General features: G+C 41.0%; 1 protein-coding gene across 1 annotated transcript in view; it reads right to left on the bottom strand.

Annotated features, from left to right (window-relative positions):
• Nucleotides 1–7,658, bottom strand: part of LOC120538832 (serine/threonine-protein kinase 10-like) — an 89,738-nt gene extending 82,080 nt beyond the window's left edge. The window contains exon 1 of the mRNA XM_039768356.1: nucleotides 6,823–7,658. Within this exon, the coding sequence (XP_039624290.1) occupies nucleotides 6,823–6,972 (150 nt within the window). The 5' untranslated portion in view covers nucleotides 6,973–7,658. The remainder of the gene's footprint in view (nucleotides 1–6,822) is intronic.
• Between the last annotated feature and the right edge of the window lie 8,772 nt (nucleotides 7,659–16,430).

Genomic DNA, 16,430 nt, shown 5'->3' with positions numbered 1-16,430 from the left:
AACTATGAGACATAAAGTAGGAGCCTTACATAATTGTCTAATGAATTATTTGCATTACCAAAGGAAGAAAAATTATAAATGACTAACTTCAATCAATTCTACTCACCAACAATTTCCTCTGAGTTTTCTCCAAAGCTTTCAATGATCCCCCAAGTGGCCAAAAAACAAATTGCATGTGTAAGTAAAAAAGGCCGTGATAGGCATTTTTATTTAATGTGGCTACCCGGAAGGACTACTGCACATATGGGGTCAAGGAAATTAGAAACAAACTGTAGTCACATTACTCTAGCATAACATTTATATTTTTATTTATTTACTTAGTGACTTACCAAAGAGATCAACATAATCAAGTAGACATCAGTCTGGGGGATTGAGATCAAGCGTTACAGGACAAGAGTACAAAATTGAACATCACAAGTGAAGAGCTCAGAACAAAATACAAGCAAGTTACAATTCCTAGGTTACAAAAACCTAACAGCTGTGATGGAACCCGGGGCGTCAACGAGCCCCAAACCCACAAACACGATCACACCAAGAGTCCCGGGTTCAAATAAAGGAGTGTTTATTCAACACACTTCCACAAAGTAACAAAAAATTTAAAGCACCAATATCCGTTCTCTCTCTCTCTCTTTCTCTACAGTTCACCTCTCCTTTCACCACCGCACTGCCATCCTCCAATTGAGTGTTGTTCCATGTCCTCCCAGCTCCGACAAGCATGTGTGGTCCCTTTTATTGAGGACCCTGGAGTACTTCTGGTACCATGGCCACTGCCTGATGGGGAGTGCGTCTCCTGACACACCCCCTTTGCGGCAACCATGGTACCCAACAAGGCTGTGTTGCTGGACAACATCTGTCAGCATTCCCTGCTGGTTCCCAAATGGGCACCTGCTGCCATCTAGCATCCTGGAGGAATAAAGAGTTCCCAATGACACCTTCCAATTGGCTGTCCATCCTTCCACTCTGGCCATTACTTCTTGGTCTGGCTTCTTCCTTTCTCCTGGTCGGGATGCCCATCTGTCTGCTCTGAGCCTCCCGTCTGGGTAAGGAACCATCCCCTTCTCTGGTCTGGATGCCCGTCCAACCCATGTGGCACTGATACAGCTAATATCAGTTAGACAGAAATTCACCAGACAAGAGTCATCAAATGCTTCTTGAACACACTGAGAGATGACCATGTGAGAACTACACAAGAAAAGAGTCTAGATTAAGATTTGATGCTTTGCAGAGGTGACATCATCTAATGCTATTCATTAGCAAACACGTGTGGACAAGAAGGGGCATAGAACCTCACCAGTTTCTTCATAAACATAGGGGGAGACTCACTGACTACTCTTTAAGCAAATAATGTGGATTTGTGCTAAAAATGTGTCACTACAAGGAGCCAATGGACTGCTCTGAAAAGAAGAGTGACATGAGTCCCTCTCAGACATTCCACTACATTTTGAATCATCTGCAGCAGCTTGGTAACACTTGCTGGTACTTCCGTTAGCAGAGAGTTGCAGTACTCCACACATGACAATACCAAAACCTGGATCAGGACTTGTGCCACGTATTCTGTCAAATACAGTCTGATCTTCAGAATATTGTATAAAGTGAATCTACAAGACTAAGCAAACCTTAGCAACTTCACCTATGAAGGACACCACACTGAAGTTGTGTGCAGACTTCACCAAGCCAAAATAAACAGAGATGTAGTGTAGAATAGATGGATGAGTTGGGATAACAAGAAGGTCCATCATTGCCATTTTTAGCTGGAGATGATTATCATTCATTCAGTTTCAATATTAGTGAGACATGCAGATATTCTAACTGATACCATGTGGTTCTTTGGAGGGAACAACAGATATAGTTCTGTATTATCAGCATAGCACTAATGAGAAAAACCATAGGACATGATGATAGGGCCTAGTGAGAAGGTATAAAGAGAGAAGAGGAGAGTGTCCCGTGCCAATCCCTGCATGGGGTACCCTTGACACCTCTCCTTGCCAGGACAGAGATTATGATCTTCCCAAGATGTTGGACTCAGACTACCTGAGGCTGTTTCAATGAAGCCAAAGTCAGAGAGTGTGGAAAGGAGGATTTATGATTGACCACGTCAAAGGCAGAGGAGAGATCTAATGGGATAAAGACAAATGACATGTTTGTACTTCCAGCCAGTCAGGTGTGTCAACAATGGTACATAGAGCCATCTTGGAGGAATGGCCTCACTTGATACCTTACTGATTAGGCTTCATAAAACCTTAAAGCTTTTAAAAAACATTTAACTGAAAAATTGGGTAATCCTGTACACAGAATGAGATATTTGATGATCTTGGCAATTCAATAGGCTGAATGTACTGAACTGCATCAAGTTGCTTGTGGAATTTATTATGTTTTCAGACAAACTGTCAATGTTAAACCTAACCAATGTGGATATTGATGCAGTGTGGAAAATCATATATTTTTGAACTGGAAACTGGTCATATTAAATTTTAATTATTTCTCCCAAACAAACATGGATGAACTGAGTTTACAGGACTTTAATTAGAGACAGTGCAACCATGCTCTATTGTACATTCTTCCTGTATAATATAAGTAATTTATGCATCTGTTCCAGTCGGTTTCTTTTTCAATAAGTTTATGACCTGGGAATGGGAAATAAGCACAGATGCCACAGAACCTGTTTTATTTAATTTATAACCTTGCAGCGGATGGATGCCGTAGGAATAGGAATTACAGAATTAGTTTATAGCTTGAGAAAGGAAAGAGTATGGAGGTACTTAAAAGACTAATCAGAGGGACCAAAAAACACAAACGACAGAAGGCCAACGACACAGGAAACAACATCAGAGATCAAGAGATGTGATTTGGACGTCAGAAAACGCAACCGTGTGAATAACAACATTACTAAATCAGAAGCCACACAGAACAATATCCACTCCTAGACATTTCAGATTTTCAGTAAACTTTTCTAAGACTGTTTTTTCCAGACTTGTTTACCTATTTTATTTTCTTCTATTTGCTATTGTTATACACTAATAAATACCATATTTCTTTTAAATGTTCTATACTTTGCCTTTTGTCAAGAGTGATTGAAATGATAAGAGGGCACCTAGTGTGGGGAAGACTGCTGCTATTTTGCCCGTAGGGTTTATCAAGGCTATTGAGATTGCTCTTCAATAATTAGAACTGAGTTAAAAGTAAAACATAGTTTGGTTAGTAAGTTGCTTATAACCAAAAGAGTTGCACTTTTATGTGTGTTGTGATGACACCCACATGTTGGTTAGGGCAGGTGATAGTGAGTCCCAATGTAAAGAATCCTATGCAGAATATTATGAAGTGACTGGCAATTGTCAATACCCAAGACTTTGTCTGGATATGATCGCTATTGTGTGTGTTAATCGTCAAGGGTTGGGATAAACAAACCTAATAGACATTCCTGGTAAGTCACACAAACCTCACGATAATACACCCTTCAATAGTTTTGTGTAACATCCAGGAGTTGAACCCATCATGGCTACAATAAACTTTGTCCTTTTGCACTGAAGAGAAGAAAATGGTGTGTGGGATAAAGGTTTAAGTCATGTGTTCGCAAAAGCTCTATACTCACGACTCAGGCAAGGAGCTTTTGTCAGTCTGTTCTGTAGCCTAGCCTTATTAAATTCAAATACATATCACCAATTCATTTTGGAGAAAACCCTTGCAACTACTGGGCCTAAAACTGAACTAAAAGTTTAAAAGTAAGTGGCAGACAAAGTTTTTTCATCAGAATTAAACCAAAAGGCCATATCCTAAAATTCTGATATATGTTTGTCTCACTGTGAAAAGCCTTTTTAAGGTGTTTATCAGTACATTGTCAACTAACCCAACCCCAGAACAATGGGAGTCAAAAGACTGTTTGGTATTGTAAAGAAATTCTAATTGTGGGACAAATGGAGAAATGGCATTTATATTTCAAACGTCTGATTATGTTTTTAAGCTGTTGTAGGCAGCATAGTGTTACAGTGGCTAGCATTGCTGCTTCACACACCGCAGAAGACTGGTTTCAAATTTTGGCGTGGTCACTCTCCATTGTCTTTATTGTCTTTTCTGTCTCTTTGTGTTTCCTGAGATATGTGGGTTATGTTAATTGACAACCCTAAACCAACCTGCTGTTAGGGTTTTGTGCCCTGTCATAGGTTGGCACACCTTCTAGGTTGGCTGCTGCTTTTATATCTGGTTCTGCTAGGATATCCCTTCGCTTGATATGATCCAGAAAGGGATTAAATGAGTTTCTGAAATGGAGAGATCAATATAGTTACTTTATTTTCCATTTGGCCTAAATGGCACCATTACTCGATCTGTTCTTAACTCTATTTTTCTTTTTGTAAAAACTTGATTGCTTTGTATGAAGTGTAATAAAATTAATAAAAAAAATAAAATAAATAAATAAATAAATAAATAAATAAATGGCACCATTACATTTGAATTATTTTGTAACAGTCTGAGCATTACTTCATCAGGAAAATTCTTAAGAATGTAACACAAATCAAATAAATGATGGAGCTTCATCTACATCTTGTTTAGTTTTCAAGGTCAGGAATATTTTTAAAATTTGGAAAATGAATAGAGTATGTATTTTGTAATATATATGCTGATGTCAGAAGTGTGCTATTATCTTCTGACCCTTTAGCTCTCTGTACAACATTTTGATCCACCATTGAGATGAAAGGTTTAACAACCTTTGGCCTTCCGATTTTCATTATAGGATCAATGATTTGACAATGAAGTAATCAATCAGTCTGTATTAAATCAGTATGATGCCTAAAGGAACAAAAAACCATCAATGGCAGCTAAACTGCATGACATGAGGGCATGATTTTATTGGGGAACTCTGTCCTTTATGAATGAACAGATTACCATGACATGGTTTGATGCCATTCAGGAATGTGCCACGTGCATGGATGTGGACTAAAAGGTTTTTCACTAATCTGTGGCCACCTGTTCTCTAACACGATGAGGACACCTGCAGATATATGAAAGATATGTGAATATGTACAAACATATATAGTTTTAAAGTCACTGTCTGAGGTGGCTGGACATCCTGAGCATCCTTTGCACTACCATTAAAGCAGAAGTTTTCTCTCGACAGAAAGGCAAAGCAAGATGCTATATATCATTCCTTCATATTATAGGTAGATTCAAGCCTTGTACTTCTTAGACCACCTTCCCCCACTTATATTACAAACGTTAGTGCCTTTCACCTTGAGTGGCATTCCATCCATCCATCCATTAACTAGCCTGCTGATCCTGGGAAGAGTTGCAGGGAAACTGGAGCCTATCCCAGCAATCACAGGGTACACAGCAGGAATAATACACTCACACTGCAATTAATTTAAGAATGCCAATCTAACTAACCTGCATGTCTTTGAATTGTAGGGACAAACCTGTGCTCCTGGAGGAAACCCACATAGATATGGGGAGAACATAGAAACTCCATGCAGGCAACACCTGGGATGTGAACCCCATCTCTTTACGGCAAGGCGGCAGCACTGCCACTGCACCACTGAGAGCCTTTCCAAAATGATTCAATCAAAATACAACATGACAGTGGACGATTACGAGGAGGTTGCATTGCTGACACTCTAATGGATGGCTCTAGAGATGCGGATGAGTTGAGAATGGCTTAGCAGGTCTTTAGATGAGTCCAATAGTATGAGTTAGAATACTCAGATTGAGTAGTGGTACTGATTGTGGTCATTAATTGTCAGTCCATTTAAATTTCTAGTAAGTCGAGAGGTGCATTTCAGTTCTCAATCTTCTATTTCTGACTCTTGAGTCCTTCCAAGAGAACCCTAAATACAAGGAGGACTGTTTCATTTATGTTAGGTAGAGTGCCCAGAGGGGACTGGGCGGTCCTGTGGCCTGGAACCCCTGCAGATTTTATTTTTTCTCTCCAGCCATCTGGAGTTTTTTTTTTTTGTTTGTTTGTTTTTTCTGTCCTCCCTGGCCATCGGACCTTACTCTTATTCTATGTTAATTAGTGTTGTCTTATTCTAATTCTTACTTTGTTTTTTATTTCTCTTTTCTTCATCATGTAAAGCACTTTGAGCTACATTATTTGCATGAAAATGTGTGATATAAATAAATGTTGTTGTTGTTGAGTGTAGCGGCTAAGACCATGGACTTCAAACCACACAGTTGACATTGAATGCCTTCCTCTGGCTCTCTTTGTGACTCAAAGTAAGTCACATGATTTGACCAGCCTGGCCTCAAAATGTACAAAATGAATATAAATAATTACAAAGTGTTGTGATCTTGCAAGCTCCTTGAGCACAATGACTTGCAAAGCATTAGGTTCTCTTAGGCTGGCAGAATAATTGTTGTGCCTGAGGGTATATTCCATTAGGAGAGCCATCTAATCACAGTCCATCACCTAAAAGAATCACAACATCAAGTGACAGGGACAAGTACAGACGAGCTCGAGTAAGCAAACGGGAAATGCCTGTGGTTTCTGAATCACCTGCTCCTTGCAGTTTCATACCTGCTACAGCCTGAGGCAGAAGTGTAACACTCATGTAGGAGGAAATACATTCTGAGCCTTGCATGACCAGTGAGACTTCATATCTCATATCATATCATATAATGTTGAAGAGTTATGCAAAGTTCCCTATGGCTAGTTCCCATTGTCTACTGCAGATACCTTTTTTTTAAGCCTTAATGGTAGAAATATTTTACAGAAAAACAACAAGAAAGGGATAATTCTAGCAACAGGCCACAGTGCATGAAAGCCACTACATATAGGCTTGTGTCGTGAGACTCTTTGGTTTTGGAAAACTGAAAAGTAGAAGCTCAAATCCTTACCTTGTAGACTTTCCCAAAGGCTCCATCTCCCAGCTCACCCAATGTCTCCCATTCTAACTGAGGGTCTTCATCACGTTGGACATTCTCATAGTTTTTTATTTTTTTTTTTTCTCCTCGGAATTTAAACAACTTCATCAGCAAAGACGCCATGGACTCCACTAATGCACTCCCTGTGATCTCCCCTTCTTATATCCCACTTTTTACACCAGCAAACCATGCATAGACAGTTACTTTGACCTTGGAAACAGGCAGACAGCGATGTCAAGTTGAACTGGCTTCCCTAATAGTCTGTTGCAATACTTACTAAGTATTTAAATGAGTCCCAGCACCAACAGTGAATCCCTGTGCAGACTGTGACCAGTACCAAAGGGATACAGAAAGGAGGATGATCATTAGCAGAGTGAGTTCAGTCAAAACAAATTCAAATTAGCCAAAGCAGAGAGATCAGTGCCAGGTTCCAGTGTCTCAGTAAGCCATTCACCAGATGAAGGATGCAGCAAGCTATGAAATGAAGGAATTGGCAGCTGGCATGGACACCATCATGAGGTAGATCTGTTATTTTTTTGTCCAGGTGACGCCCCTCTCTTCAGCCAGCTTAACAGCAGGTACCATCAAAGGCACGGTCAGCTCTAAGGTAGCATCCGGCAGTGACAGGAACTTTTTTCTTTTTCATCTCTCTCTCTCTTTCACCCTATGTCTTTCTTCTCCTTTCGTTTTTGTGCAAAAAAACAAAAGTGAAGGCCAGGTTTGCCGATGACGAACTTCTCAGTGATGACTGGAGCCAATGTAGGACGCTTTGTCTGAATGCCTCGTCTTCCTCTCCCTCCCCCCTTTTGCATCTCTCTCTGCACACTGTGACAGGAAGAAGCTTGGTTTCAGAGAACAAGCTGCTTACTCAACATCTGAGACTGCAGAGGTGGTGCTGGGGGCCACATGGTGTGGCGAATTCTATCAGGTGATATGATAAGGGGACATATGCTGGGTTTTTGGATTGAGTTCTACCACTAATTTATTAATTTATTGATTGATTTGGTTGATTTGTACAGTTGCTTTTGATGCTATAGCAAGCACTGTGCCAGCACGTAGTGATTAGATGGGAAATAAATTATTTGCTATGTTTTTTTGACTAAAAAGGATGGATGAATGTGAGCTGATAGAGTTAAATTGGAATGATTGACTATATTCCTCATAGATTATATCCAGCAGTCCTTTGGACTTTCTCCTGTGCTGTTTTATCTATTCTGCAATATGATAACTGCATGGTCTGAACATATTCTAGATGAAATGCTTTGTACAGTTTGAAGTTAATGTTTTGAGGAACCATAGAAGTTCGGGAACTCGGCCCATTTGTAATTCCTGGTACCTTTTTAGCTCCTACTCCAGGGTATGTATGTTTTGTTCAACCAGGAACTATTGTGGGTGGGGCTTGTGTGATGAGTTGTACTGAATGGTTGACCACAAGCACTGATGCCATCTTGCAAAACTGTTAGTTTGAACTTTGGAGAGTTATCAGTGAAGGTGGAGCGCCAACTTCAAACTGCATCACTCTTTATAGCTGCCTCTCTGGTTTGCTATGCCATGTTCTGCTGTGAAGCAATAATCTTGTGTGAGAAGTTATGAGTGATTCAAAGTAATAAGGAGCAGGAGGTCCCCTGTGAATTCTGGATCATGTTGCAATTTTACACAGCATTATTCTTCATATCCACTTCCCTGATGCCCTACGGTACACACTGCATCAAAACAATAGGGGGTGTCCCTGTGAATTCCCGAATGCATCTCGCTTCGCATTGTATGGCTCTTCTTTGCACATCACATACTTTGCATAAAGATTACAGTTCCTGTTGCGTGATAGGAATGCGACACACAAAAGTGGCCAGGGACCACTGGTGACCCAGGGTCTGCATCACACAGAACTCATTGGTTCCTATTGATGTATCTTAAGAACCAGTTTATAATTATAGGGCCATTCATCCTTTGAATCTCCAACACCTCTTGTTCTTCATAACATCCCAAAGACATATGGACTAAGCTAGTTGGCAACGCTTAACTGGCCTTTTAGAGAGAGCGTAGGTGTGTGAGTATATGCTGAAAATCACAGCTGCTCAGTTCTGGGTTCATTCTTGCAGACCACCTGCTGCAGGGATAGACTGGAAATCCATTTAAGCATACAACTGGATCAAGCCACTTTAATAGATGGATGGAGGCCCAATGATGGATTTATTCATAGAAAACAATCTCCACCCATCCATTTTCCAACCCGCTGAATCCAAACACAGGTGTTTGCTGGAGCCAATCCCAGCCATCACAGGGCACAAACTAATCCCAGGCAGGGTGCCAACCCACCGCAGGACACACACAAACACACACTTGGGCCAATTTAGAATCGCCAATCCACCTAACCTGCATGTCTTTGGAAGGAAACCAGAGCGCCCGGAGGAAACCCACGCAGACACGGGGAGAACATGCAAACTCCATGCAGGGAGGACCCAGGAAGTGAGCCCGGGTCTCCTAACTGCGAGGCAGCAGCGCTACCACTGCGCCACCGTGCCACCTACAAAACAATTTGACAGACCTAATTTAAGAAACAAAACCATCTCACTCTGTGTGCACTGACTCATAGCAATTTATAAAGTGGGAAACAGCTAATGAAGTTAAGAGCACAGTTAAAAGCAGGAACTGGCCAGCAGCTATAAATGACCTAACATTAAAGTCTTCCAGAACCAAAAAGGTGGAAATGGATGGGTGACTCTCGGGAGCGACTGTAAAAACTTGGCAAACACCACACTGCTTTTTTGTTCTCTTCTATGAACATTGATTTCTTTGAAGAAATATGATAGCGATTGGTTTCAGTGTCTGCGCAGCAGAATAAGACAAGCTGTGGGACAATGTGTTTACTTCTTACAGATTTCCAGCTAACAGAATCTTTGGTTTTCTCTGCATTTGTGTCTTGCACCCCTGTATGAGGTAGGAATCAGCTCTGTAGTACATTTTTATAGTCCTTAGTAATGTCATCATTTATGACATTTCTGAAAAAAACATTAAGGGACCTTAATGAATGTAAGAATGTTGATTAACAGTAGGACATAAGGTCTATCTTTAGATATTTGGATAGCCAAGCTGTTAAGGAATCAAAAGAGCTTAATGGACTAATTTTGTGAAACATTTTTAAAACACAATGTTTTTGAATACAAAAATACTCAATAAGTACATGAAAATATGAACACATCTACAGACTTAACAATAAAATGACCTCTTAATGTACATAAATATTAATAATCTAAAAATATAAAATACCAAGTGTTGTCTGTCTGTCATGCAAAAACTTACAAACCACTGGGACTTTAACCTTAAAAATTGGTCTTCATTTCCTTCTCACAGCAAGTGGCGGGATGGCCAAGCACATTGGCTCACAGAAAAAGAACCGTGACATCTGCTGATAGTTAAGCACTTTGTGCAGGCCGACTGATTGTTTCCATTTTAAGTACAAGTCATACACTCCAAGATCAAAAGAAAGTCATGCATGAGCAAAGAATTGGAGGTGCTGGCTACCTGAGCCATGTAGTTACACTTCAAGTCCTTCTGCCGCGGCATGAACATGCAACATGGATGACAAGAAAAGAACATTTGAAGCATTTGAAATCTGACGACAGTGAAGCACATTGCTTTGTTTTCACCACAAACATAAACAATACATTAAAAAGACAGCCATACACACTATTAGGGCACAAAAAGGTGGTGACACCCTCCACAGACTGACCTGGGGTACTGAGTTTTGTAAGAAGCAAATAAAAGTACTGAAGGTCCAAGTGTTTCTTGTTTAAATCAAATATTATTATGATTATTGGAAAGATAAAGAAAAAACGATGTTCTAGTCTATGCCAGTAACATCTTTTCTTGGATATTTTGTCATCCAGCCAATTCTTGGGCACTGCAAGAAATACACATAAGTGCCGATGTTGGATAGCTGTGTTGACAAATCGAATCTGGCCAATTGTGGGCATGGGTGTGAGTGTGACATTTGACGGACCACCGTAGCATCCCATTCAAGGCGGATTTCTTCTTGGCATCCAATGTTGCTGGGACAGACTTTGACTTTTGGCAAAACCCATTTTGTATAAAGTGGAGTCAGATACAGAATGAATGGAAAATGCAAATGTTTTAGAAAATTGAATCATAAAAAGCAGCATTTTATTTCATTCTGTGTACCATAGCATACAATTTTCAAATACACTTATTCCGACTGAGGGTCCAGGAGGGCTAGACACAGTCCCAGCAGTATTGGGTGTACAGAACCTCTGAACATTGCAGGCCCACTCATGCACACAACCACACTAAAACTTGAAATGATCAATTAACCTAATATGGAGTACCGTGACAAAAGTCTTACAGACAATCAAATATGGAAGTTTAACTCAGGATGCTGGATCTGTTAAGCAGCATCAGTAACCTCTAAGCCACCATTAATTTACCACTTCCTATGTTTTTAATGTAGCATAATTTTCAAGCACAGCCCAGCAGATGGAGCTAGAGATCAGTTTTAAGGATTTTTTTCATCCCTTCCTAATCCTAGTTTTAATATAATGTCTACAGACAGTTACTGAAACATGCGTCCACAGATATTTAATGAAGGACAGGGACATTTTTTTCTGAATCTACTTCTACACCCAAATTGTGCCTGACTTTCAATCTGCAGTTGTAACAGAAAAGGTATGTGAACACATCATGTTTCGGAAGGTCTCTATCATTTCACTGCAGTGGGCTGGTGCCCTGCAAGGGATTGTTTCCTGCCTTGCGCCCTGTGTTGGCTGGGATTGGCTCCAGCAGACCCCCATGACCCTGTAATTAGGATATAGCAGGTTGGATAGTAGATGAATGGATCTATCATTTCATGCCTTGTCTTGTGTTAACTGTTTGCATGTGTTTTGCTTTGCTTCTCATATCTTGCATTTAATGATAATGACTGCTTGGCTGACTCGGGCGTATAAGGTTCAGTCACCTTGCCAAGGTTAAGTAAAAAGAGACAGGAAGCAGTTTACTTTTTTATAGGTGAGTTCTGACAATATCTGTAACCCTTGGGGGTGGATCAGATGCATTACATTGATAAGCTATGTGATCGGAAAAGATTTTAGGAATGCTACCCAATGATGTGATTCAGAAGTCCTCCTTGAACTCATTTGCTTGAGAGGAAAATCCAAAGTTCAGAGCTGTCTGCTGTTTCAGGAGATGCAGTAGCCCTGGGTAAAGGTGAAGGTCTGCCTGTGAGAAAGGAAACATGTTGTGGAATAGAGTGAACTAGACATGCTCATTGACCCAAAAAGGAAAATGGTGAGAATATTTTAAGAATGGTCAGCCTTAATTTGTGAAGGTGGAGATGGTTCTGGAGTACTTGGGCAGTGAGCTGAGAATGTTTTCTTTTGTGTATACTGTAGTTGGATTCCATAATTGTTATCATTTCTTACTAGCTTTGGAACCATGAATGCTACTTCTTTATATTTCCTATCTTAGTGTGGTGTCACAGATAGATGGTTAATCCCATCCCAATGGATGGCTTTTTGAATAATTGATTCAGTAGGAGTGTTTTGGAGGGGACTGGGTTTTTACAGACTTTGCTGCAAATATCCAAATTATTTCAAGAGAGAGAACCACTGACAGTGTTCAATAATGTTATAAAGATGATTCAGACGTGTTTCATTCAAAGCTGACTTAAAATTATTTCAAATCACAATACTATATGGGCATCAGAACCTAAAATTATAACTACCTTACTCTAACTACCAAAAGTTATTAACACTGTCCGGAATTGTTCTCTTGCTACGATATTCTGAACAAAGACTCAGCATGTGTATTTCATCCTGTTGCATCATTGCTTACCTCTGATGCACTTAGAGATAGAATGTAAATGAGTAATTGCATAGAGTCTGTCCAAACTCTGAACTGAAGAGCAGTACTGAGCACACACATAGTCACTCATGCATTCATCCATTTTCTTAATATGCTTATTGCAATCAAGGCTTGCAAGAGGTAAGCTCCATACTAGCAGCACTGAGGACTTGGCAGGGATCAAAACCAGACTGAAGAGGTATCATTCGTTCAATCTCTGGACCTGCTCACTCCAATATGGCATCTTGGAGAATCAGATGCTTTCCAGCAGCACTGGGTTCACTGCAAAAAATGCATATGCAAAAACTAGAAAACAATGTTGTATTGCTTTTTTGTATCAAGCAAAATTTATTTGACAAGATTTCTTAAAATACGCTAAAATAATCTTAATTACAAATTTCTTTATAAGTCAATAAATCTTACAATAAGGAAAACAAGATCTAATGGCTTGATATAAAAACTTTTCATTTGCTTAGATTTCATTTTTTCTGTGATTAACGTAGAAACCATTGTCAGGGTTCAATGTCTGGGTGGAATACTGGAATACCCTTCATTTAATTCTTTCAGATGAGACCCTGGTAGTTCGTAACCGGGATTCAAGTCAGGGAAGGTTGGGGAGCATGCACTGGTACAGGGCGTTGCCGCACCCACCACATGATGAAACAGCTTGTGATCCTGGTTGGCAACCCCCCCCGGCAGACACGCAGTCCATTCCCCCCCACCTGGAAATGACCCTGTATCTGCCACAGCCAGGTGTTACATAGACATCCCCTTGGCCTGGTTCAGCCATTCAGGTCTTCAACAATGAGGATCCTGCGAGCCAGATCAAGCCATGTGGTCATAGTGCCGTAACTGACGCTCTCTCATAATGCAAGTAATGTGCCTCATTCAGGACTCCATGAGCAACCACTCATTCGACACAAAGTCATACCAGTGGTACCCAAGGATTCTCTGAAAAGACAGTACCAAAGGAGTGCAACCTTCGTCTCAGGTCACTGAACAGCATCCATGTCACAACCATATAGCATAACAGGAAGCACCAGGACTCTAAAGACTTGGACCTTCGGTCCCTTGGGTGGCTCACAGCTATTTGGAGGATCAGCCTCAAGAATCATGTACCCAGAAATATCCAGCATCCTAGCCGGAGGATTAGCTTTAAACAGCTGCTCAAAGTAGCCAGCCCAGCGGGTCACAACTGCATTGTCATCCATAAGGACCATTCCATTAGCTTCCCTGACTGCGACTCTCTGAGGAACAGATTTGGATGTGAGTAATGCTTTGATTCTTCTGTAAGCAGGACATGAGTTGTTAGATCACAGTTGGTGTGTCATTTGCTAACAAACGCCTGTTTATCTGCCCTCAGAGCACTTGCAGCCATCCTTCTCAGTTCCCGGTACAGACCAGAGTTGTCATCAAGCCGTGCGCTACGACTCTTCTCGGTGATATCCAGAGTGCCCTGTGAGATGAAACACCTCCTTCAGGGAATACCAACACAACCCTCAGCAACCTTCAGGGTCTTGTTATGGAAGGTCCAAGTCCATAAGTTTTTCACACAAACTACGTGCAAACTTGTCAGAAACAGCCTGATCTTGGAGTCTGGCCAGGTCCAGCCTCATTTTCCAAGTAGATGCTAACCTACTGGACCTAAGCTGGATCTTCAGAGTAGCAACAACGAGTATGTGGTCAGAATTCACAAACTGAGCAAGTGAGAGACATTAAACAGATCTTTTTATTGAAAGGTGGGTACAAAGTTTATTGTGCAAAAAGGCAGGTCAACAATTAAATGATCAAATAGTTGAAGAGAATAAAATGGGTAAAATTCAACAAATAATAATTTTTTCTTTAAAATTAGTCCCTGTTTAAAATGAACTGTCCATCATGGGAGAGTACACACACCACCATACAGCAAGTTCACAGACTCCAGAAGAGGCAACCCCTAACGAACATTACTAGAACTTTATTCCTGTGTTGTGTTCCAAGTGGGGCTCCATACATCCCACTTCACGAATGCTCAGATGTATTCCTGGTGGGGACCTGCTGCCACAGCCTCACTTGCTCTCCTTCTTTCAGCGCTTGTAAGTCCATCAACAGCCACAACTCCGCAATTCCTTTTTTACTTATTTACAGTTTAACAACAGGCAAGGTGAGAGGTGGGGATGGAAACCAAGAACCAGTATCTAGAAGGGACCATAAATCATATATTTTTGTCCATAATCTATTAACTTATATGTGAACACTGCTGATTTATTTTCATACTAATATATTACATAAAATATATGATTAATGGCCTTTTTGGCCCCTCATATGTTATCAGTGGATAGAAGACTGCTAGAAATAGCCTTTATCAGCAGCATATACGAGGTGAGTACTCTGCTGGCATAGATTGGAAGATGGCTACTGGGAATACCTTGGAGGTCCACCTGAGTGCCTACTAGCACATTGGAGTGGGCAAGCCTTGTGCTTTCAACCCTAAGATCACATCCGTCATTTTCCTCATTCTAAACAAAACTGTTCTTTTTCCAAAAGCTGACTCCCCTTCACTGCTCCTGTTGCTCTTTAAAGCTCTTCCATCCTCATAACCCCTACCAGCTCCACCTGCTCCATCAGAGGGTAGTTTTGCAATTATTCCCTTCATCTGAAACTGCTAAGGGCATTGCACCTGCAGCATAACACGCACCTCCATACAAACACAGTTAAAAATCACGTCAAGGTCCCGTGCCATCACTTGGCCTTCTGTTCTTCAAAGTCATATTCTTTGTAATGAGACAATTAACTTAACCCAAATTTTTATCATAATGAAATATTCTGGATTAAAAGGTGTTAGTGAAGCCAGCTAGGGGAATTTACCCTATGGTCTCTGTGTGGATCTCAATGCCCCAGTGCAGTCACGGGGACACTGTGCTGAAAAAATGGTGCCAATCTTTGAATAACCTTGACTCAATGTGGGCATAGAAGATCTCTGGGCATCCCACCCAATGTCCTGCCTAAAAATCCCAACACAGCCTTGCTATTCTGGCCCACTGACTCTAACTGGCTAACTATCTCACTCTCATTCTGGTAGGCCAGACAGGAATTCCCACATTTCCGTGAAGGTGTTTAGTAGATTCACTTACTCAAAGTCATTTCCAAATGAAGAGCACTGAAGAATAGAGCCGTCTATTCATCCATCAGGTTTCTGGACCTCACAGAGCATGGATTTGAGTTTGGCTCATTCCTCAGTCATTGTTTGCATTTATATATTCTCAACTTTTTCATGTAATAATAGTAATTAATTACATTTATATAGCACTTTTCTAGCAATTCAGAGTGCTTTAGATAGACAAGGGGGAGCCAGTGTAAACCTGGGTGAAGTGAAAAGCAGCACTTCTTACGCTAACCTGAGCCCTGCCTTGGTGCACCGAGGCTCTCTGTCGGTCTGTTTGGCAGACACCAGTCCTGTCACAACTTGGCTGACCCTGCCAGCGGTCAGCGCTCTTACATTCTGACTCAGGTCACTCGCTTCTTCTTCTTTGGACTGCCTGCTGCAGGTGGTTGAGTGAATGAGCACATGCAGGGCTGTCTTTAAAATATGGGCACTGGCTGGGGTCCCCAGGAGTAAAGGGGCCCACAATGTTTCTGATGCCTATGTATGTTTCTGTTTTGCTATCAAAACAGGGCCCCCAACATACTACTTTGCCCGGGGGCCTATGATGCTGTCTCAGGCAGCAGCTGTTTCACTCCTGCGCCTT

The sequence above is a fragment of the Polypterus senegalus genome, chromosome 11 (genome assembly GCF_016835505.1).
Source record: "Polypterus senegalus isolate Bchr_013 chromosome 11, ASM1683550v1, whole genome shotgun sequence".
Lineage (NCBI taxonomy): Eukaryota > Metazoa > Chordata > Cladistia > Polypteriformes > Polypteridae > Polypterus > Polypterus senegalus.
This window is presented reverse-complemented; position numbering and strand designations above follow the sequence as displayed.